The following is a 22,249-nucleotide window of genomic DNA, read 5'->3' as shown; positions in this document are numbered from 1 at the left end:
CGCAGAACCCATCATGCACTAGGTCATTGGGCCAGCCAGCTCGGAGGAAACATGGCTGCCCGAAATATGTCTCGCTACTACCGCCGTGAAGGAGAAAATTCTGAGCCCTTCCCCTGTCGAGAAAATGGGGGTAAGCGAAGCTTGTGGCAAGACGACACTGTCGCGGGCGTTACGCTTCGTTTGCCCTAAACTCAGGGCCGGCGGTTCTTCGCTGACGTTTGGCCTCAACATCGCACTCCCGCAACTCGGGGTCCGCGGCTCTTCGCTGACGTTTCGCCTGGGCTTTCGATGCCCTTACGCTAGAATCGGACGACAAGCTTCGCTTACCCCCATTTTATCGATAGGGGAAGGGCTGATGATTTTGTCTCTTTGGGTCCCGCGTGTGACAAGGGTAGTCCAAGGGCACGTTACAGGTCCTCGAGCCCACAGGGGTATGTGCCATTGAGCTTGGACTCTTTCTGCACAGTCACCAGGATCGGCCCACTTTTCAGCGTGACACCACCACCACCACTGCCGATACTTGTGAGCCTATAAAGCTTCGCTTAAAACTGTGACGAGGGTACCCAAGATGTGCTTTCAGAAAACAACAGTTGGTGTGGAACACGCCAGTACCATCCCAGTCTTCAATCTCGCAGCAGCATTGCTCCTCCGGTAAGCGAAGACGAAGAACAAAGACCTTCATTGACGAAGGCACACACTTAGTGGCACATACCAAGTGACCCAAGTAGGCATCAAAGAGGTTCATTGAAGACGTGCACAGACCTTAGTGGCCCATACGCGGTGTTCCAAGTCAGCGTCAAAGAGTTTCTTCGAATAGCGGTAGCTATAACCAGCCCCGCATCTACAGTGACCGATGTCGGCGTGAAAGAGGTTCGCTGAAGAGCGGCACGTGTATACACATTGCCAGATACCCAGTGACCCAAGTTGGTCCGATGGTTGGTTTCGAACCCTGATCCCATAGCACAGCAGCTCGATGCGCTACCCATTCAACCACGGACTACCCAGTAACCCATGTAGGCGGGAAAACGGTTAGATACAAACATACATAGATATATACAAACATACATAGATAACCACCGAAAAGTGCGTGAAGTACCCTAAGAATGTTAATGCCATTAACCCCTTCAGTCACCGTGTACACATTTGTGTACGCGATTTTTACATCAAAGCTGTTATAGGCTAGGTTCCAGTAGATTGCGTCCGGCAACGGAAGTAGATAGATAGACCGGAAGTAGATCAACTATTTTCGGCTCCATGTGAGTGGCGGTTTGGCTCCATGTGCGTGGCGGTTCTCCGCCAGTTGTGCCTTAGCACAGGTGTCAAAACGGATGATGGATGACCCATTATTATACCCCTCGTCACCGCCGATGCCTCTTTCATTCGGTAGCGGCACGTCCCACCAATCGTTGTGCGCTTTTGTCTCGTGACGTAGAGATCGCGCTAGTGCTGTTATCAGCAATTGCCCTTCGGACTCGCTATGGGCGGACGATCGCTTAACCACATCTTCCCCGATGCTCAAATCAGGATCCTGACGATGCCGTGCAGTGTGCGGCGGATATGAACGCTGTGGCTCATACGCTAGTCTATGACAGTGGGGCGAACTTGGCGCTGTAAACACACTACTTTGCCATCGTGCCGGGCGAAAACAAGACGCCAGTGTCGCTCTTTGACGAACATGCCGACGATGCTCAATATAGTCAATAACGATAATATATAAGTTCACTATAGCAATATTCACTATAGCAGACGCACCATAGCCACAGCTTCGCTGACTTCCATCTTCGCAGTAGTTGAAGGGCTCTCAATTTTTTCGTGCTGTTTGACCTATATAATGGAACTTCATCTTTCATTTGTCTAGCAGGCGATCGTTCATCATCATCATTTTGCGCCTCACGAGCTCCGCTCGCTCGAGTGCCTGCAGTAATTTTATTGAGATAGCAATTATATGGACACTCCAAAGCGGATTTCTGCCGTCGCCATCGCCGTAAGGCGTCAACGGCGATAAAATCGTCGCCGCGCGCTGTATGCTGTATGTGCGAATGAATGGGCGCGAGGGACGCGCGCTTTCACCGGGAGCGAAATATATATATATATATATATATATATATATATATATATATATATATATAGAGAGAGAGAGAGAGAGAGAGAGAGAGAGAGCAAACGCGACTTCTTCCGTCGCGCGAAAGGCCGTGGGGGGGACGGAAGGGAGGGAGGAGAGGCGACGTTTATCTGCGGCACCAAATGCCTATTTATATAAAAACGTGAGGCGAGAAGGTGGTAAAGACTTCCGACGCTGCTCGACGAGTGTCCCGTTATGATCTCGACGAAAACCTCCGAGCCGCCCCCAAAGGCACCGGCAACAGTCACCAACACCGCGCGCGTTCAGTGCGAACGCGGGCAAAACGCCGACGGCGTCGACAACAGTTCTGCGCGTTGCTGGTGCTACTGCATGTCCATGTTTATACAGCTGATAAAACTAACACGGCCGCTGGATAAAAAAAAAAAGTTGTCGCAGTTTCACCTGAAAGGTGAAGCATCAATTGCGATAGCAAATTTGTAGAGAGCTATACGGAGTAATGATATTAGCTTTATCAGCTGTATAAACTTGGACATGCAGCAGCACCGGCAACGCGCAGAACTGTTGTCGACGCCGTCGGCGTTTTGCCCGCGTTCGCTCAAAATGCGTGCGGCGTTGCTGACTGTTGCCGGAGCCTCTGATATAAATAGGCACTTGGTGCCGCAGCTAAACGTCGCCTCCCTTCCCTCCCCCTCCCTTCCCTCCCCCACGGCCTCTCGCGCATCGGAAGAAGGCGCGTTTGCTCCACATATATGGTGATTGTAAAGGAGGAAAGAGACGCCTACTTCTGCAGCCCTTAAGCAAGCACGGCGCGGAACGCGCGTTTGTTCTCCGCCGTGCGTTCACTCCCCGCGAAAGAGCGCGTCCCTCGCGCCCTTTCACTCGCACATACAGCGTTCGGCGGCGCGCGGTCACGATTTCATCTCCATTGACGTCATACGGAACCTCACGGCGACGGCGACGGCGACGGCGACGCCGACGGCAGAAATCTGCTTTTGAGTGTCCATATAATTGCTATCGCAATAAAAAGTGCGGCCTGCTGCGTCGCGTCGCCGTTAATGGGCGACCGCGTCTCGGCAAAGTTGACAGTTGCGGCCGCTGTTTTTGGTGAGGGCGCCACTACTACGGTACACAAGGCATACGCCGGTTAGTGCTACAATGTGGTTGCCGCAGAATTTATCCGTGTTGGTGTGCTTTTTCGTGCGCACTCTCGCGTGCTTTTTTGTGTGATCGTGTGTGAGAGCAGCTTGCCTTAGGTGTTCTGTGCTTGACTATGGTTCTTTGGTGTGCGCATGTGTGGCAGACGGTTTTTCCTAGCGGTGGGATGACGCGAAGCTGTTGTGTGCCGCTGTGCAACTCGAACGCGAGAAGAGACGCTACTGTGAAGTACCACGAATTCCCCTGCGATCTACAGCGTCGGAAAGCGTGGCTTAATAATATTTGTCACCAAGGGCCGTCAGGGAAAGGAAGCAAGTGGGAGCCAAGCGACAGGTGGAGGATGACTATAAAGAGAACACGAAGATTAGGCTCTTGCTTCCGACTGCAGTCCAGACTGTGTTTCCCGGTTACCCGCCGTACATGCAAAAAAAAAAGAACGCGCAGCCCAGGAAACTTTTTTTTTCGAGCCCAGGAAAAACAGCGGCCGCAACTGTCAACTCAGCCAAGACGCGCTCGCCCACTGGTGGCGACGCGACGCAGCAGGCCGCACCTTTTTTATGTAAGAAGAGCCACGAATGGATCCATCAACTCCAGGCTGTCCAGAAGGCTCACCGAAAACGTCACCCTATGAAAACGTGGTGAAAACGTGGCCCTATGAAAACGGGGTGAAGATTCTTCCGGACCTTAATAAATTTTACTATCTACCTACCTAGCGGCCGTGCCACTGCCAGCGCAGAGAGAATATTGAAACGTGTGAGGGGAGTTTGGTTGAAGAGAAGAACGAAGCTGGGCTGGATCGGGTGCGGCACCGTGGACTGTTTTCGCTGAGCGATACCTTCGCATTCAACATCTTGTAAATAAACACGATGAATCGTATTGAAGTCGGCCTTAAGAAACACGTAAATCTACAACCGATTATTCGCAATAGAGCACTTCATTTCAGGTGAGTCGAGCGGGCAGAGTCACGCCAATTTTGGGCTGTCCAGAGAGCCCACGATGCGGCGCTGGACCTTCGTCTCCCCGTCCCGACGTGGGTGCGGCCCGTGGCTTCGTCACCTCACTGAGAGGGGGCAACAGAGCTTCTCAGGACCTTCATTAAAGTTCTTTTCTGTCTGTTCTGTCGAGCGGGCAGCCTTCATAGAGAGCATTAGGCTCACTCTACAAAAGATTGGCACTCCTAGAGCACATTTTTCACATATGTGGGGCAATCGGCACTTCTAATAACTACTTCAATATTCAACCTGTAATGTACAACTATAGAACGCGTTATTTACGGCCTGATTAGAGTCACTGTCGCGCGTACAAACGCGGCTGTGGGAATGCTTCTCCGTGAACGGCTGTACCCGATCAGTGGCGCCAGAGCGGGCGCGAGGAGAACTAGGCCCGAGACGCCGTTTCGGCGCCACGCAACGGGCCGCACCTTTTTTTATTGCGATAGCAATTATATGGACACTGAAAAGCAGATTTCTGCCGTCGGCGTCGCCGTCGCCGTCGCCGTCGCCGTGAGGTTCCGTATGACGTCAATGGAGATGAAATCGTCGCCGCGCGCCGAACGCTGTATGTGCGAGTGAAAGGGCGCGAGGGGCGCGCGCTTTCACGGGGAGTGAACGCACGGCGGAGAACAAACGCGCGTTCTGCGCCGTGCTCGGGCTGCAGAAGTCGGCGTCTCTTTCCTCCTTTACAATCACCATATATGTAGAGCAAACGCGCCTTCTTCCGACGCGCGAGAGGCCGTGGGGGAGGGGGGGAGGGCGAGAGAAGGGAGGCGACGTTTAGCTGCGGCACTAAGTGCCTATTATTGCGATAGCAATTATATGGACACTCAAAAGCAGATTTCTGCCGTCGCCGTCGCCGTGAGGTTCCGTATGACGTCAACGGAGATGAAATAGGTGGTGGTAAGTGGTTCTTGAGGGAAAGGGAAAGGTTGGCGCTATCTTCTGCAGCCCTTGAGGGAGCACGGCTCAGCGCGCCGAACGCTGTATGTGCGAGTGAAAGAGCGCGAGGGGCGCGCGCTTTTACGGGGAATGAACGCACGGCGGAGAACAAACGCGCGTTCTGCGCCGTGCTCCCTTAAGTGCTGCAGAAGTAGGCGTCTCTTTCCTCCTTTACAATCACCATATATGTAGAGCAAACGCGCCTTCTTCCGACGCGCGAGAGGCCGTGGGGGAGAGGGGGAAGGGAAGGGAGGCGACGTTTAGCTGTGGCACAAAATGCCTATTTATATAAAACGTTGAGAGGCGAGAAGGTGGTAAAGACTTCCGACGCTGCTCGACAAGTGTCCCGTTCTGATCTCGTCGAAAACCTCCGAGCCGCCCCCAGAGGCTCCGGCAACAGTCACCAACGCCGCGCGCGTTTTGTGCGAACGCAGGCAAAACGCCGACGGCGTTGACAACAGTTCTGTGTGTTGCCGGTGCTGCTGCATGTCCAAGTTTGTACAGCTGATAAAACTACTATCCTTACTCCGTATAGCTCTCTACAAATTTGCTATCGCAATTGATGCTTCGCCTTTCGGGTGAAACTGCGACAACTTTTTATATCAGAGGCTCCGGCAATAAGGTCCCTCTATGTTCAGGGACATTATCCGGCAACAGTCACCAACGCCGCACGCATTTTGAGCGAACGCGGGCAAAACGCCGACGGCGTCGACAACAGTTCTGCGTGTTGCCGGTGCTGCTGCATGTCCAAGTTTATACAGCTGATAAAGCTAATATCATTACTTCGAATAGCTCTCTACAATTTTGCTATCGCAATTGATGCTTCGCCTTTCAGGTGAAACTGCGACAACTTTTTTTTTATCCAGCGGCCGTGAAACTACCATCCTTACTCCGTATAGCTCTCTACTAATTTGCTATCGCAATTGATGCTTCGCCTTTCGGATGAAACTTCGACATTTCTATTTCAGTCCTTGACGGCGAGAGTGGCAGGCACGGAATCTTCAAAGTACTACAGGATGCTCTTCGACGGCGGAAGTCAACGCAGCTTTATTACCATAGATGCATCACGCACACTCGGCTGTCAGTTTCCGCAAAGCGAAATGGTGAATGCAGGAGTTTTCGGAGGATGGAAGACTCAGAAAACAATGAGAAGAGTCCCCGTGATCGTCTTCCCTGAAAAGACGAATAAACGCATTGAAATCGAGGCTTTAGAAGTGGAGGACGTCTGTAGCGAGCACGTTCCAATTCCAGATGATGAAGTTATAAAGATGGAAGAAACTGGATTGTGTACATGAGCCCTTTCTTTAGATGGAGACAACGGAAATTATGTAGCTGTACTTATGGGTTTAGACTATTATTGGCAATTTGTGACTGGCGACGGAAAAACCGTGTGGAAGAAATTGAAGAAACTAAAAGCTGTGCACACTAAATTAGGATGGACTACGCAAGGCCCACTTCCTTTCCCAGGCAACACCGTTCACTGTTCCAGCGCCATTGTGATCCGAACGTGCGTAGAAGAGGACACTGTTTTGGAGTTTCTCATGCGATTTTGGGACCTGGAAAGTCTAGGTGTCACAGCTCACGAAAGAAGCCTGCTATATAGTGAACGGATGCTACACAAGTTCGAGAAAATTATAACTAAAACGGACGGTCGTCACCAAGTTCGACTTTCTTGGAAGAAAACGGTGAACTTGGCAGACAATTTCTCTCTGGCCATGAAACGACTTGATATCTTGATGCGCATGCTTAACAAGGACCACAGCCTATTCGAAAAGTATAACAAAACCATTCGCGTATATCTGGAAGAAGAATCAGTCGAACGAGTTTTCTATTCAAGTTCCACGAGCAAATTTCGACTTCACTACATGCCGCATCGAGCGGTGTGCAAGGAAGAGTGGACTACAACAGAGATTCAAATCGTTTTGGATGCATGCTCACATAAACGTGGAGCGAAGTCACTGAACGAAAATTTGGAATCCGGGCTGAACCTAAACCCAGACGTAGCCGCACTACTTTTGCGTTTCCGGCGATACAAAGTCGCTATGACAGCAGATGTCGAAAAGGCCTTTCTTCAAATCGGCCTGCATGGAGAGGACAGAGGTTCACTACGATTGCTCTGCTTTACACCTCCTTGAACAAACAAACCTTTACCGAAACAAGAAATCTGGAGGATGACCAGAGTGCCATTTGGAGTAAGTCCTTTTCTTTTGATGGCCACGTTGCAACATCATTTTCGGTACGCCGAGGATAGCTACAAAACGACATCTTTACTGCTTCACAAATCTATGTACATAGACGACCCTCTGATAGGATCTGACACAACAGAAGATGCCATTAGGATGCATTAAAAAATAATTAACATATTCAGAGATTCTTCTATGAACATAAGAAAGTGCAAAAGCAATCACCCTGCAGGGACTGCCAGTTTTAAAGCATCATTCACGTCACAGGAAGAAGCACTTTGTGCACCGTCAGGAACACTCAAAGTTCTTGGATTGTCCTGGAATACGGACAATGACAGTTTTTTCTTGCATCCAGTGAGCATTTTGCTCTTTATTTCACAGCATGAAGCGACCAATTGTTTCGCTCTGCAAGCTGTGGGAAGATTTTGTGACCCCTTAGGTCTCCCGTCCCCTTTTCTTGTGAGAGCAAACATTTTTTGCAACACCTTTGCAGAGCAAATCTCGAATGGGATGAACCATTACCATCCCATCTAGCGAAAACATGGCTAAAATGGAGTCATGAAATAGCTCAGCTTGAAGACTTCAACATCCCCAGACTTTTGGGCACCGGAACGGAAATTCGGTTCTTTGAAACGAATCTACACACCTTTCCGACGCAAGACAATCAGCATACAGAGCAGTTGCTTACGCATCCATCTTTGATTCTACGGGCAACGCTTGTAATACAATTCTGTTCGCAAAGGCAAGAGTTGGGCCAATCGAGACAATGACACTGGCTCGACTTGAGCTAATGTCTGCTGTTGATAGCGGCACGCATGTACCGTTATCTTTCAAGGAATTGCGTCCTAGACTTCAAGAAAGTAACAATTTGGTCTGACTCGCAAATTAAACTCTGCTAGATTCGAAAAGAACCGACGATATGGATGACCTTCGTCAGATACCGGGTGACCGAAATCGGCAAGCTAACGGATTCTTCCTTGTGGCACTTCTGCCCAGGCAAAGAAAGTCCCGCATACTTACTGAAGAGAGGACTCTCAGCTGACAGATTACAGCAGTCAGAGCTGTCGTGGCATGAACCAAAATGAATGAGTGATCCTTCACGGTGGCCAGAATACTTTTGTTAAGGCATGCAAATAGGAATACCGGAACATGTCAACACAACATGTACTCATTCTGTCAAAACAAAGGCACCCTTGGAGAGAATAATTGACACGGAGCGGTTAAGTTCTCGTATTAGGCAGTTAACAGTCACAGATTGGTTACTAAGATATATGAAGCTGAAAGAGGAGCAGAAGCCATCGCAGGAGCTTTCCATTGAAGAACTTCAAGAGGCTGAATTCTACCTGATACGTGTCGAGCAAAAGACATTTCCACACTATCTGACGTGCCTTTCGGAAAACAAGCCTATTATTCCCTTGCTGAGCCAGATTAAGCATCTACGACTTTTCTTTGACAAGGACAGATTAATTCGTTTACAAGGTCGTGCTCATAGTAAAAACGAGAACTGTTGAAGTCAGAATCCAATTCTTTTGCCGAAAGACACGCACTCTATAACGCTGACTATCCGACGAGCCCATATGAAGGTTCTCCATGGCGAAGTACGAGATACCCTGACTCAGATTCGTGAACGATTTTGAATTCCACAGGCCGGACAACTGGTCAAGAAAACCATACGTCGATGCCTAGTATGTCAGTGGATGCAAACAAAGCCAGTACAGCAAGAAACACCTTCCTTTACCAGAGGACAGGTTTACAAAAGCAGAACCTTTCTTGGCCACAGGAGTTGACTTTGCTGGACCATTATACGTCAAGGAAAGTGGTTAACAACGTGCTTATATTGCACTATTTACTCGCGCTGTCACTCGGGCCATACATCTAGAGTTGGTCGAAGACATGACTGCCGAAAATTACCTGTTTGCATTCAGGAGGTTTATTTCCCGAAGGTCCACCACAGCTTGGTTTGGTCTCGTTCGCGCTTGTTTCGACTGTCATGGTTTGCGATTTTTTTTTTGCAATGATGAGCTGAACCGACACGTCCTGATAGAAAGGTTTTTGGAGACAGTGCGCCATATCCGATTTTGTACAACAAGACGGGCCCTGAACACAAGGACGCCGGGGGCGATACCCCGTACCTCATTCTACTTGACTTTGGAACGCGGCGACGCCGCAACACAAGAGAGCACATCAACATGATTATGATCAGTGGCAACGAGGTCGTCATCTTCACAAATGACTCGCGTTAAGAACGAATGACGAAAAACGCAAACACAGCGCTGACCTGTCAGCAGATGAAGGAAAAAATATGTCACCGTTTCGCCCTAAGGGCGAAGCAATGAATGCGATAGCAACACAGCAATGTCATACGAAGTAAGGCGAGCGGCTTTGGTAGCAATATGAATTGTAGTAAACATGAGCTGATTAAGTAAGCAGGTGTGCTGCGGCGTAAGTAGACCGACATGAAGAGAGACTCGATGACCACGAGAAGGCGCGTGTGAAACGGTGGTGTTGATGAGAAGCGCTTCCCGTGGGCAGCGCGTGCGAAGGGACACACCTGTAGCGCTGCACTGCCGATCCGGGTAGCATTGCATGTGTAGCGTGCGTTGGAAAATGTGGCCCGACTATTACTAACTGAATGAACAAGCGTGGTGTGAGCGCGTACAAACAAACACGAATAGATCACACTGAATGACTGCAGACAACGACTGTCAAAACGCTGGCAGCAAGCATACGCCGCAGCGGGCGAAGGCACGTGCGGTTTATCGCTTCAACGGAAACTGAGCGGCGAATGCACGGCGCATAAAGGTCAGAGCCGTGTGGAGATAAGAGACGGTGCGGACGAGCGACGAGCGCGGTTGTTGGCAGAGTAGAAGTGCGCCCCCCCCCCCCCCCCCCGCTCCCTCCGGCGCTGGCTTCCTGCTTCCTTGCTTGCGCGTGGGAGATGAGTGCGTTCGCTCTCCGTGATAGCGCGCGTCCCCGTACGCTTCTGCTCGGGCATACGGCGCGCGGCGAAGATTTTATCTGTATGGAACCTCACGGCGACGGCGACGACGACGACGACGGCAGAAATCTGGTTGAAGTGTCCATATAATTGCTGTCGCAATAAAAGCACGCGACATCTCGCATCTACAAAGAGGAGGCGAAATTTTCATGCTGTCACGTGAGTGCCGCAGCGGCTCGATGCCAGTTGGTGTGGCCGCTCTGCCGCAGCTGCGTTTAACGCCGGCGGCACGCCGCTTGCGTTTTACCGCTAGTGTGTATGGATGGAGCTTTCTGTGGCGACGATCACTCCGAGGTGGCTCCAGAGTAGCACGCGTCGTCTGTTCACCGATAACGCCATCGATAAGGCATGTGGCGAGAGCGTCAAAACAAAGCGCTGCAGTAGCGCAGGTCTGTCTGCGGCGGCTGCTTTGAATCACGCCCACGCGTCACCTGCGCACGCCTCTCGCGATCTCCCGATCAGCGAGGCAGTCACGCCTCCGTTTGCAACGTGCCACACGAGACAGATTGACCGCGCCAACCAATGTCGGGAAATGAAAGAGTTGTACTCAAATTTTGCATTAGAGATTATCTAATGGTCGGCGATATTTCTTTTCTTGCACTCTCTCTCATACTTTCGTTCGGGCTATTCGCTTACATTGACAATCATCGTCGATAGTTTCTGCACATATTTTCTTTTCCTTTCAGCTTGAATGTAAACGTTACAAGTGACGAGCACACGGAAGCTGTTTTTTCTCCAAAAGAATAGAACTTAGATCGGCGTGTTGATCACTTACACATGAAGCTGGAGTTCAACGTGCTCGCCTGGTAATGGATAATGGGTGGCAATACGAAGATGGCTGTCCCCATGTAAAACACAAAATCTGAAATAAAACTTAAGGTCCAGTAGAGTAACGGGCGAATGCCTGCGATGTTGTGCAGGTGCTTCACCTGCGAAGAAGAAAAGAGGATAGATCACTACATGAAGTGTTGCGAAGGGCTTAAAAGAAAGTCATTTAGTAAGAAGTGAGCGCAGAAATGGCATATTATTCTTTCTCATGCCTGGCTGTTTATATACGCTCTGTGATTAGAGGCTTCATTGAATAACTGTCTGTCGCCTCTAAAAGCATTCCGTAGATCTAACGTCCCATTCTGTTCAGCCAAACATGAAAGTTAAAATCATGGGCATAATTACAACCGCTAATATCGTCTTTCTATTGAATGGCCGACCAATAGTCACCTTCTGACTTGTGGCTGGATGAATGATGTCTTCGCGATGCAACACATTCTGAAGAGAATATCCATCCAGCCCTGCTAAGTGTTTGATACTATATGCGCGTTTCCTCGGGCAGATTGCTCAAGTATCAAAAGCAAGGTTCCGTCCTGCCTAATCTGACCAATTTGCTGTTATCGTTTGTCGTCCTTGTCAAGAACCAATGGCATTTTTTAAACCTTTGCATCCAATTTTTGGCGACTCTTGCTTGCCTATTTGTACTTTCTTTTACTATGTACTTGGTTGACAACTTTTTTTAACCTCCTTCTCCATTTCATGTCGATGCTTTCTAAGCACGGATATTCGCGCCCTCTTCGTTCCCATTTCTTATCAACCATGTTTCTAAGACCTTCCTCAGAACGACTTTTGCTCGGTTGTCCTCTGACTTCTAAAGAGGCCAAACTCATGTAACAATGAAGTGTTTATGTACCACTGAAGGCTTTCCCCACAGTAACTTCAAACCACGCGACTTTTCGTGTCATGGTTCAACAGAATACGGCGTTTTGAAATTTTAGCACTGATACCATTGAACCTTTCCAAATTATTGTACACATAATTTTTGCCCCCTAAATGCTTGTTTCGCAATAGCTGCAGTCCGCGCTCCCTTTATCTTCAACCTTGGTGTGGGTTTGAGTATATCTTTTCTTTCATTTGACTACACTCAGGTATTCATATTGCCCGATTGTGCGTATGAATACTTGTTGAATTTATACCAATTCATTTTCCGTTTCCTCGCTACAGTCTGCGTTCAAATGAAGGTTGAGATATATTATCTTATTGCCGTACGCATCCACAAGGCTACAAATTACCTGCAGTGTACGCTATAGTAGCGCTGTGTCGTGGTGCCAGGAACTTTTTGTGGCACCAGCTGTACGTTACGGATGGACAGAAAGTGCAGTCTACTATTTCTATTACATTAATGTAAATAGTGAAGAACAATGGAGATGCAACCGTTGCTTCCGTTATTCCGCGAATTTCTACCATCTCTGTGTGTCTTCAGCTTTCCGATGTGATTTGTGCCCCGTTGTACCTGTAGTTCTGCGAAACCGGAATCGGCAAATAATATTGTATTTGAACCTTTTCTCCAGGTTTTCATGGCGTGTCTACGCCAGCCATAATGGTCCGCTCTTAGTTGCTGAACTATCTAAGCACTGAGGTAGTACAAAGATATGGTTATTTAGGTGTCACGATCTGGATTGAATCTATATTTTAGTTCTGCCAATTATCAATGTCTCTCGAATTACTTTGACATTTTGTTTGACAGCCCCGCCCCGTAAACGGCTGTGCAGTGGGCTATGCGATATGTCTGAAATTTGCCTTTGTGTGGTATCGCTTTATATTCGACCAAAGCACGTTAAGCTGCCCACCTGTAGCACCCTTTCGGCGATCGGCAGCAGCACAAAGTTGCTGCACATCAGGCTAGACGCCAATGGCAGGAATATGGATCGCAGCACCTTGGGTAGCAGGTCACGGTACGCGTTCTGGCTCCTCACGTTCTCGTTCTCCGCCACCTTGGAGCCGTAGTCGAGCTGCGTCACTTGAATGCGAAAAGTGGCGTCTTGAACGCCAGTGACGTAGCTCAGGCGCGCCTCGTTGTAAAGCGTCGTGATGATCAGCGCACAGTGAGGGATGTCGCCGTTGTACCACAACACGGTACTGGGAAGGCAAATGTGACGTAGTCAACACTGCGCGGTAATACACGTGACAGCAGCGTTTGGAGCTCTGAACACGTGACAGCAGCGTTGGGAGCACGCATGGCTGATTCGTTGGTTCGGTTCGTCTCAACAATGTTTGGGGCCTGACGAATGCATAGAAGCCCAAGATCGACGTACAGCCCACGCAAGGACGAAATACGCATAATGAATGGCACACGCGCATGACCCTGCGTGCGTGTGCCATTCTTTCTGTCTGAGCCTTGTGTGCACAGCATCATGAATCAGAAACTCGCCTGAGCCTACACCCAAGCTACAAATAAGCTAACAAAATCTTGACATAGTTAAGCAACGGAGCCCAAAATGAAACAGGATAAGACCGCTGCACAAGTGTTCACAGAAATAGTTCGTACGTGAGCACTCGCCCATTCGTCTTTCTTATCCCGTTTTCATTTCATGTTCTGTTTGGCTTTTGAGGTAGGAACAAGCAGAGGCGTACATGGAGCAGGGGGGGGGGGGGGGGCACCCCGGTACGTGGACCCCCCCCCCCCCCTTCGAAATTGTGTATCATGGATACCTGGCATAAAACGACGTGCGACAACACCCGCCTGCCCCCCAACACGGTCAAGAGAGCATACGGCAAGATGCAAAATAATATATGCTTTAGGAAACAAGTTCAAAATCCTCGTGTGCCAAGGACTCGATCGTGGGACCTTCGATACAACAGCTGAGTGGGTTGCCGAAACGCTATACGTACACTCTACGTCAATGGTGATGGCGATTGATTGGCGATTTATATCACGGTTCAGCGTCCAAATTTGATGTGATGTATTAGGTCGCTATACCTTTAAAGACAATAAAATGGACATATCATCAAGTATGCGGTCTTTTATCTTAAAAAACATACTTTTAAGGGCGGCCGAGCTCGAAGTTTTTTTTTGTAGTACTGTCAAAGAATCATGCAGGTACGCGGACTGTAAGAATACTGGGGATTTGCGCTAAAAAAATATTGTTCACTACAAGAAGGCAAACTGATTGCTTTGCTGCACTTCGATGTCTTCTTGTAAAGACTACTGCGGTAGTCAGATGATCCAACGACTGTTCCTCATGCTGGCAATAAGTGTACAACACCATTAAGGTTTTAATGTTGCTCTCCTAGACCTCACACCTAGTATAGTGGGCCGACTAGCCGAAGACGCTTTATTGCATTTGAAATACTTGCAACGACGCTGTAGTGCTTTTGACATCGCTTCAGCGGGCCTTTCATAAAAACACCGTACTCGGATTCAATCCCTACCACCTCAACTGCAGCTCACGCCTGCCAATGAGCCACCATATATTTTTTGTTGTCTGTGCTGTTGACACGTTACAAACACATATATACCAATAGGGCAGGTATCTCGTCAATTACCTCACGACAGTGCGTCATATAAAAAAGGTCATAACATATTGTAATCACCTGTCATGTCACCCCCTTTCGTTACCGCACACTTCCTGCATGCAAGAAGCTTTTAAGGAATTCCGCTTGCGCTAAGCTCTTCAAATGTATAATTCTGTCGGGCATCCAATGTTGGAAGATGGCTTACGTCAGTTTATTTAGTTGCTTGAGACAAAATGTCGCTCAGTTGCACATATTAGTGAAGAACTTTAGGAAACATTGGCGTGCGCAGGAGGTGGCCTCCAAGAACTGCGCGTATCGGATTACTAAAATGTAAAGTTGCAATTACTCTTAAAGCACCATCATTTTCAGGTTCTCTACTGTATACACATTCCCCGACTCGGGGGCAACACATATTCTCAAACACTGCAGGAATAGTATTTGCACCCTTAAACAAAACCGCTTGCATTAAGCCGAAAGAATATGTTCAAAATATCCCTCATTAACAATCAGACAGTTAGACAAACGTGCTTGACAGAAACATTCAAACCCTCATGTTTGAAAAGAGTGTTATACCTGTTTTCGTCTATAACTTGAAACCCGTAGTGCACACCGAATATGTAGTAACGCAGGTTCGATCTTGCTCTCTCAAGAGACTCTTCGTTGACCTCCACATCTGCGCCGACGGGTAGCAGGTAATGTGACCGCGGGTTTAGCTGAGGCTTGATGTAGTCATGAAAGAATTTCCCATCTTTCGGGTGCTTGATTTGCACAAATCCCTGCAACATATCGAAATAGAAAGCAAGAATTTTTTACTACCACATGTTTACATGCGTATAGCTTGTCTATTTCAATGCTACCACCTGTGCTTTGCCCAGCATCGCCTTGCCCCGCATTGGCCTGCCCGCTTGTCTCCTATTACAGCTGCTCCCAGATGTTCGGCATTTCAATCGCTTCAATAGACAGAAGTATTTATTTAGCCCGTAGTTCCCAGTTTCTTGCTGCTTGAGGACGGCCCAGGCATAGCTGTGTTTGGGCATGAAGATATACATATTATCGTAGGTGTCTTGTATTACTGCTCATCCTACAATTAAGCCTCCTGGAAGTCCAAAGCATGGGCGAGGCAGGAAGTGAGCAAGCTCTAGAGATACCCATGCTCAAAGTGGCGAATTATTCTCGACAGAGATGCTCCAAGGGGTGGTTCGGGAGTTCGGGCCATTGCAAAAGACATGGGCGTTACACGGGTAACACACAGGGAGTCCTTCACATTGAAAACCCCGTGTCTTTTTAGGACACTTCAAGCGGATTTCTGTCGTCACCGTCACCGTGAGGTTCCGTATAAAGTCCAAGGGCGATAAAATCGTCGCCACGTACCGTATGTGCGAGCGAAAGCGCGCGGGGGATGCGGGCTTTCACGGAGAGCGAACGCACGGCGGAGAGCAAACGCGATTTCTTCAGTCGCGCAAAAGGCCGTGGGTGTATGGGAGGGAGGGAGGGAGGGAGGGAGGGGGGGGCGACGCTGTGCTGCGGAACCAAATGCGTACCTTGCAACCGGGTGCAAGGGGAACTGGCGACTCAATCTACCACGCGAAAGGAGGAAAATGGTAAGGCAGCGCGGGAGGGAGGAGGGCGGCTTCTACTCTGCCAACAACAGCCTACTCGTACTTTGCGCCGGTGCGGGCTGGCGCGCGCACCGTATCTTGAAAGCGATCTCCACACGGCTCTGACCTGTTGTGTCTGGCGGTCCTTCGGGACACAGGAGGCCGGCGCCGACTCAGACGCGCCAACCTGGCGCCCCTTTCTCGCGGCCGAGAATTGTCACCTGGGACTGAGGGATTAGCAGTTGGTCTCCGGGCTACCTCATGCGTGGCTAAACGGCAGCGTCGCCCCTTGGTGCGGTCCCGTGAATTATTAGCGCCGCCCGAACCACGACGACGCTACGCCGACTGCTGCCTTTCGAGACAGCCACCGCCCTACCTGGTTCCGCGAACTGACCACTATGGAGAGGCGAATCTTGAAAGGGGCCCGTGTCTGGCAATCCCGGGGGAACGACATCAACGTTCGGTTCCCAAGGTGTCAACCGCTGCCTGTGTTCGGGGGCGACCTAGCAAGATTGGAGGCGGAGCCCGGCGGGAAACGACGACACATCACGTGCGGGATATGGCCACCTGATCCAAGATGCTGATTGGCTAAAAGAACTACAGTGTATTCTCTCGTCGAGTGAAAGAGGGAAACGAAAGGGATAAAACAGGGGACTTGAGTGTTGTGAGGGGAGGCTTGACCATGTAGAGACGCTCGACCATGTAGAACGCTCGGAGATGTAAACGTCTACATGCAAATATGTTAGCACGTAGACGGCTGCAATATCACGGAGCCCATCTTGTAATATACCATGTACAGTGTATATAAAACAGTTTTCTAATCTCCCTGGATATCTCCTCCTCTTCGCACCTGGCACGGCACCATACATGGAAACCTTCGTGGCCGCGCGGACTTCGGCATTCACAACAGACTTCGTATGCGCTGTTCTTTCGGTGCTCAGTTTCCGTTGAAGTGATAGACCGCACGAACCTGCGCTCGCTGCGGCGGCCGCGCTTGCTCACGCAAGCGTTTTGACAAGGGCTGTCTGCGGTCATCGAGTGCAATCTATTCATCTTTGCTTGTGCGCGCTGACACCACTTGTTAATTCAGTTAGTAAGTGAATGTGTCCAATTTTATGCAGCCGATAAAACTACTATCCCTACTCCATATAGCTACTCCAAAAAATTACATAGGTGCCGGAATGAAACCCGACAATTCACGTTCGGGTTATTCATAGAGTTGATCTCTGGCATTGAGCAACGCGAGGCTGATGGTACTGGCGGTTCTTGACATGAACATGGTTGTATGCTTGTACATGGACTGCTGGTTTTGCTCATGAAGACAAAATTATGGATACTATAAGAACCAAACATCCATACTATCAACCGCGACTCACAAATTCCTATTCTTGAAGAGCACCCACTGTACATCAAGCTTCGCTCCACCGTATTTAACGATTCACCTAATGCCTAAAAAGTTTAACCCTCGCGCTCATGTTTACTATCAATTCGACTAAGGAAAGACACCTGTAGAAAAAGACGAATAAACGCGCGCAGGCGAGCACTGCGAAGAGAAGAAGAAGAAGCTGGAACGATGAGCTCTCTGTCTGCTTTCTTCGCGTATCATTAGTTTTCTACATTTTGGTGCTGAAAACCTCCGTGCGGACCCGTTACCTTCATCGCACGTCTCCAAGAACCTTCTACTCTACCGCTTCGCGCTGCGGGCGGCGAGGACTGACTGGATAACGCATCGTTCATGACCAGCGTGGGGACCAGACCTCTATCAAGAGCTAATCGGATGGATCGCCTCAAGACCAAGCGATGGGCTCGACGAGCACAGAATACGAAGATTCTGCAGGAAGCTCGGTTGCTGCTTACAGATGGTATACCGTGGACAAGCCCAAGCTTTCAGGTATTTTTGACCGTCTATCTGCTAGCAACAACGAGCTCTTGAAACTTAACGACGCACTCGAAGAGCACATTGCCGACGATGAGCTCGAAGCAGAATACGTAACTGCTGCAGAATATAACGATCAAGCTATCAGCATGCTTGCCGATATTCGTTGCGAGATCGCCGCTCAGGAACGCGCGGACAGTACAGCGTAGACTGCTTCTCAGAATCCAAGCCCGACAGTTCCTCACGCTATGCCCAGAATTGGCCCAAGGCTACCGAATCTTGATATGCCAACATTTAAAGGCGACATTCACAAATGGGCAGCTTTCTGGCAGCAGTTCGAGCAGACTGTTCATCTCAACAACGCTATATCGACAACGACCAAGTTTTTCTATTTACGGCATTATCTTGCCGGGAAGCGGCAGCGGCCATTGCCGGTTTACCGACTTCTGAAGCTTGCTACGCAGATGCCGTAGAACTTCTCAAAGAACTTTTTGGCGATCGTAAAAGGATAGTGCAGCACCACCTAACAGCACTTCACCATCTACCTCATGTAAAGTCCGGAAGCGACGTATGCGGCCTCAGGCAGCTGTATGATGCCACGCAACTAAATATCCGCTGTCTGACTGCACTAAACGTACCCACTGTCAGGTGTTCTCCAATGCTGACTGATATTTTACAAAAGGCATTGCCATACGAGATCGTTCTCGCATATACGCGAGGAAAGCGGAGTCCGACTTTACGAGAACATAGGTCTGATACGAACGTCTCGGAGTCAGCACTAGCAGCTGCAACATCGGAAGCAGAGTTAAAAGAGCTGCTCATGTTCACACGTGTTGAGGTAGAAAGCCGAGTGCAGTGCAAAACATCGTCACAACGATCTGTTGATGACCGTGCTGAGAGAACTCGAGGCAGTAGCATCGCTTCCATACTGCACAGTACATCATGCAGGTGGAACGAGTGTTTCTTCTGTCGATCTAAGAAGCACGGTACACGCTCCTGCGACGCAAACCTATCTCTTGTTTCGAAGAAAGAGAAGCTCGCTAAGGATAACCGCTGTTATAGATGCACATCACGAGGTCACCAGGCACGGTCTTGCCATGTCAAACTCACGTGCTCAGCTTGTCACGGAAGATACGCCTCGAGTTTGTGTGACCCGAACTACAGAAATTAAGGTACTACAGCGGAAACTTCGCGAACAGCTGTGGCTTCGGGTAGCACATCAGGGATAGTCTCTTCGCAATCAGTAATGCTTTGCGACAGAGATTCCACAAATGCTTGCGCAAAGACGGACAAAGAAGTGTACCTGCAGACTTTTCGCGCTTTTGTCGTTAAAAATAACAGGTCCAGATACATCTGAGGGATTCTGGATGGAGGCAGTAAGAGATCATTCATCACAGAAAATCTCGCTGTAAAACTGCAATTGCAGGTACTAGGAGAAACCCAAATTGCATTCAACACGTTTGGCAACGCATCCCCAAATTCTGCTGAAATACGCAAGGTTGTTGAAGTACCACTGCGTAGTCAACACTGCTCCGACATCCATGTTGTTCAAAAATTACAGTTCCCTTTATCTGTCACGACATTGCTGCGCCGACAGCTGATAACAACTTCATTCAGAAGCTGCGACGTGAGGGATAATTTCTTGCTGACGACAAGAATTTTCTTGAAGCGGAGACTGAGAACGGCCTCAACTTGTTGATTGGAGCTGACCATCTTTGGAAAATCATGACGGGAGAAGTTGTCAAGAGCCAAGAAGTTCAAGGATTGGTCGCAATCAACACGGCACTCGGTTGGACACTCAGTCGCCAGAAAGCCTTTCTTGACTGCGACGCTAACGTTATGGTCAGCGGTCTGCGAGTGGAAACGATTAGAGACAACGAAACAGCGCTACCTTGGAAAGAAGATTAGAAACAGCTACTTCGAAGCAACCATGATACCGCGCTGACACGTATACAAAAATTGGCAAAGAGGCTATCGATGAAGAAAGGATTATTGGAGCGATCCGACACAGTCACTCGGCAATACCTGGAGCTAGGGCACGCTGAAGTGGTACTTAAGGATGTTCCCATTGATCGGGCCACCTAATATATGCCACATCGGGAAATTATACGAGAGGAATCGCTGACCACCAAGCTCCGGGTTGTCTTTGACGCATCGTCACACGCTCAAGGCTTCCCATCTCTCAACGACTGCCTCGATAAAGGGTTCAACCTCAACCCAGAGCTTCTACAAGTACGGCGCTCATCGTGCGATTCGACGCATTTTCACTGCGTCATGTATACAGACTCAACGAGCAGACTAAGCTGCATCCGGGGTGACTACGAGAAGTTGGGTCAGTTTGAAGAGCGTAGAGTGAAAGAAATCGCCGAAGTTGCTGACCCACTGCTATGGCGCTACTGCCCAGGAGAAGACAACCCGTCAGATTTATTGACTAGGGGCGTATCGGTAAAGACGCTATCTACATGTCGCAGCTGGTGGAGTGGACCTGAATGGTTATCTCAGCCAAATCAACCTGGCCTACAGAATCAGACGTGAGCACACAGATAAACGAAATGCCAGAGTGTGACACGCAACATGTACTTCTTCAAGCACCGGAAAAAGTAGACACCTTGATTGACTTAAGGAAGTTTGGCAACCTACAGAAGCTCCTTCGCGTCACCGCCTGGGTATTTCGACTTGTGGATCGATGTCCTCGTGTTCAAACGTCGCCCGGTGGAACTATTTCGACAAAGGAGCTAAACAAGGCTGAAATGTTCTGGATCTGCCGTGTCCAGCTCGAAGTATTCACGAATGACATTGAACACCTTCGGCTTAGAGACACTGTCAAGAAACACTTCGTATTATGCGATCTCCATCCTTACCTGGATCACAGCGGGCAGCTTCGACTTGGTGGCCGACTTGAAAGAATGAACGCTACGCATGACGAAAAGCACCCAGTCATTCTACCGCAAAGGCATCCCTTCACGGCCTTAGTTGTTACTGAGGCTCACTGTAGAGCTTTACATGGCGGGGTGGCAAGCACTATGATGCAGTTTCGACAGCGTTACTGGGTTATACGTGCTGTACAAGAAGTTAAACGGATCATCAATGCTTGCTTTCTCTGCAAAAAATACAGCGTCAAACCTGTGAAGGTGCAATATGCTCCAATGACTGAAGAGAGGCTTCTCACATCACGGCCGTTTGAAGTTGTGGGATTAGACTTTGCAGGCCCACTATATGTAAAGCAACTTGAGACTGATGAAGTTACATACAAAGCTTATATTCTGTTGTTCACATGTGCGACCACGACAGCTGTACACCTTGAATTGACGAGTTGAATCTCTACAAGCTCCTTCTTGCTAGCGTTCCGTAGGTTTTTGGCTCGTAGAGGAGTTCCCGTTAGACTGTACTCCAATAATGCTCTCGCATTTAAGAGAGCATCGCGAGACTTATGGAACATTTGGAACACCATGAAGAGCTCTCCATTTGCATCTTTGCTCTTGACGCATCGCATAGAATGGAAATTTATTATGCCAGGTGCGCCTTGGTGGGGCGGCTGGTGGGAGAGACTTATCCGATCAGTCAAGTCATCTTTACGCAAAGTGCTGGGAAAGAGCAAGCTCAACAGCGAACAAACTGAGACCGTACTGCTGGAGGTAGAAGTGGTTATCAATTCAAGACCCCTAACCTATACGTATACGGACGCTAGAGAGCCTTCTCTACTATGTCCTGCTCATTTTCTGGCCGGGAGCTCATTTCTTGCCTCTCCAGAGCGAGCCAACAGTGGCGACGAAGCTCGAAGGGCACAGGCTACGCGACGTGACCTCAGCAAGAAGTTGCGATACCGCCAGAAGCTCGTGGACCACCTGTGGATCCGATGGAAGAAAAAAATACCTCATCGAGCTGCGGACACTTCACCTCTACCCATCGCATCCTAGTAGCAGTCTACAAGTAGATGATGTCGTACTCATCGAGGAGCCTAACATCTCTAGAGGTATTTGGGCCACTGGGACGAGTCGTGGACGTCTGCCCTGGTCAAGATAGAATCATCCGAGCCTGCCGTGCGAAAGCGCAAGATGGCAAGTTTATAAGAAGGCCAGTTCAGAAATTGTACAAGCGCGAATTGGACAACGCTACTGGGGGGGGGGGGGGGGGGGGG

The 22,249-nt window shown here is 49.3% G+C and overlaps 1 protein-coding gene across 1 annotated transcript in view; it reads right to left on the bottom strand.

Moving 5' to 3' along the window:
* LOC119440331 (retinal-specific phospholipid-transporting ATPase ABCA4-like) overlaps positions 1-22,249 on the bottom strand; it is a 139,998-nt gene that overhangs the window by 44,838 nt on the left and 72,911 nt on the right. The window contains exons 16-18 of the mRNA XM_049662870.1: positions 15,211-15,413; positions 12,972-13,260; positions 11,129-11,282 (exon numbers count right to left, since the gene is read on the bottom strand). Coding sequence (XP_049518827.1) covers positions 11,129-11,282; positions 12,972-13,260; positions 15,211-15,413 — 646 coding nt within the window. The remainder of the gene's footprint in view (positions 1-11,128; positions 11,283-12,971; positions 13,261-15,210; positions 15,414-22,249) is intronic.

The sequence above is a fragment of the Dermacentor silvarum genome, chromosome 2 (assembly GCF_013339745.2).
Source record: "Dermacentor silvarum isolate Dsil-2018 chromosome 2, BIME_Dsil_1.4, whole genome shotgun sequence".
In the NCBI taxonomy this organism is placed as follows: domain Eukaryota; kingdom Metazoa; phylum Arthropoda; class Arachnida; order Ixodida; family Ixodidae; genus Dermacentor; species Dermacentor silvarum.
Note: the sequence above shows the minus strand (reverse complement) of the source record. Positions and strands in the feature narration are given on the sequence as shown.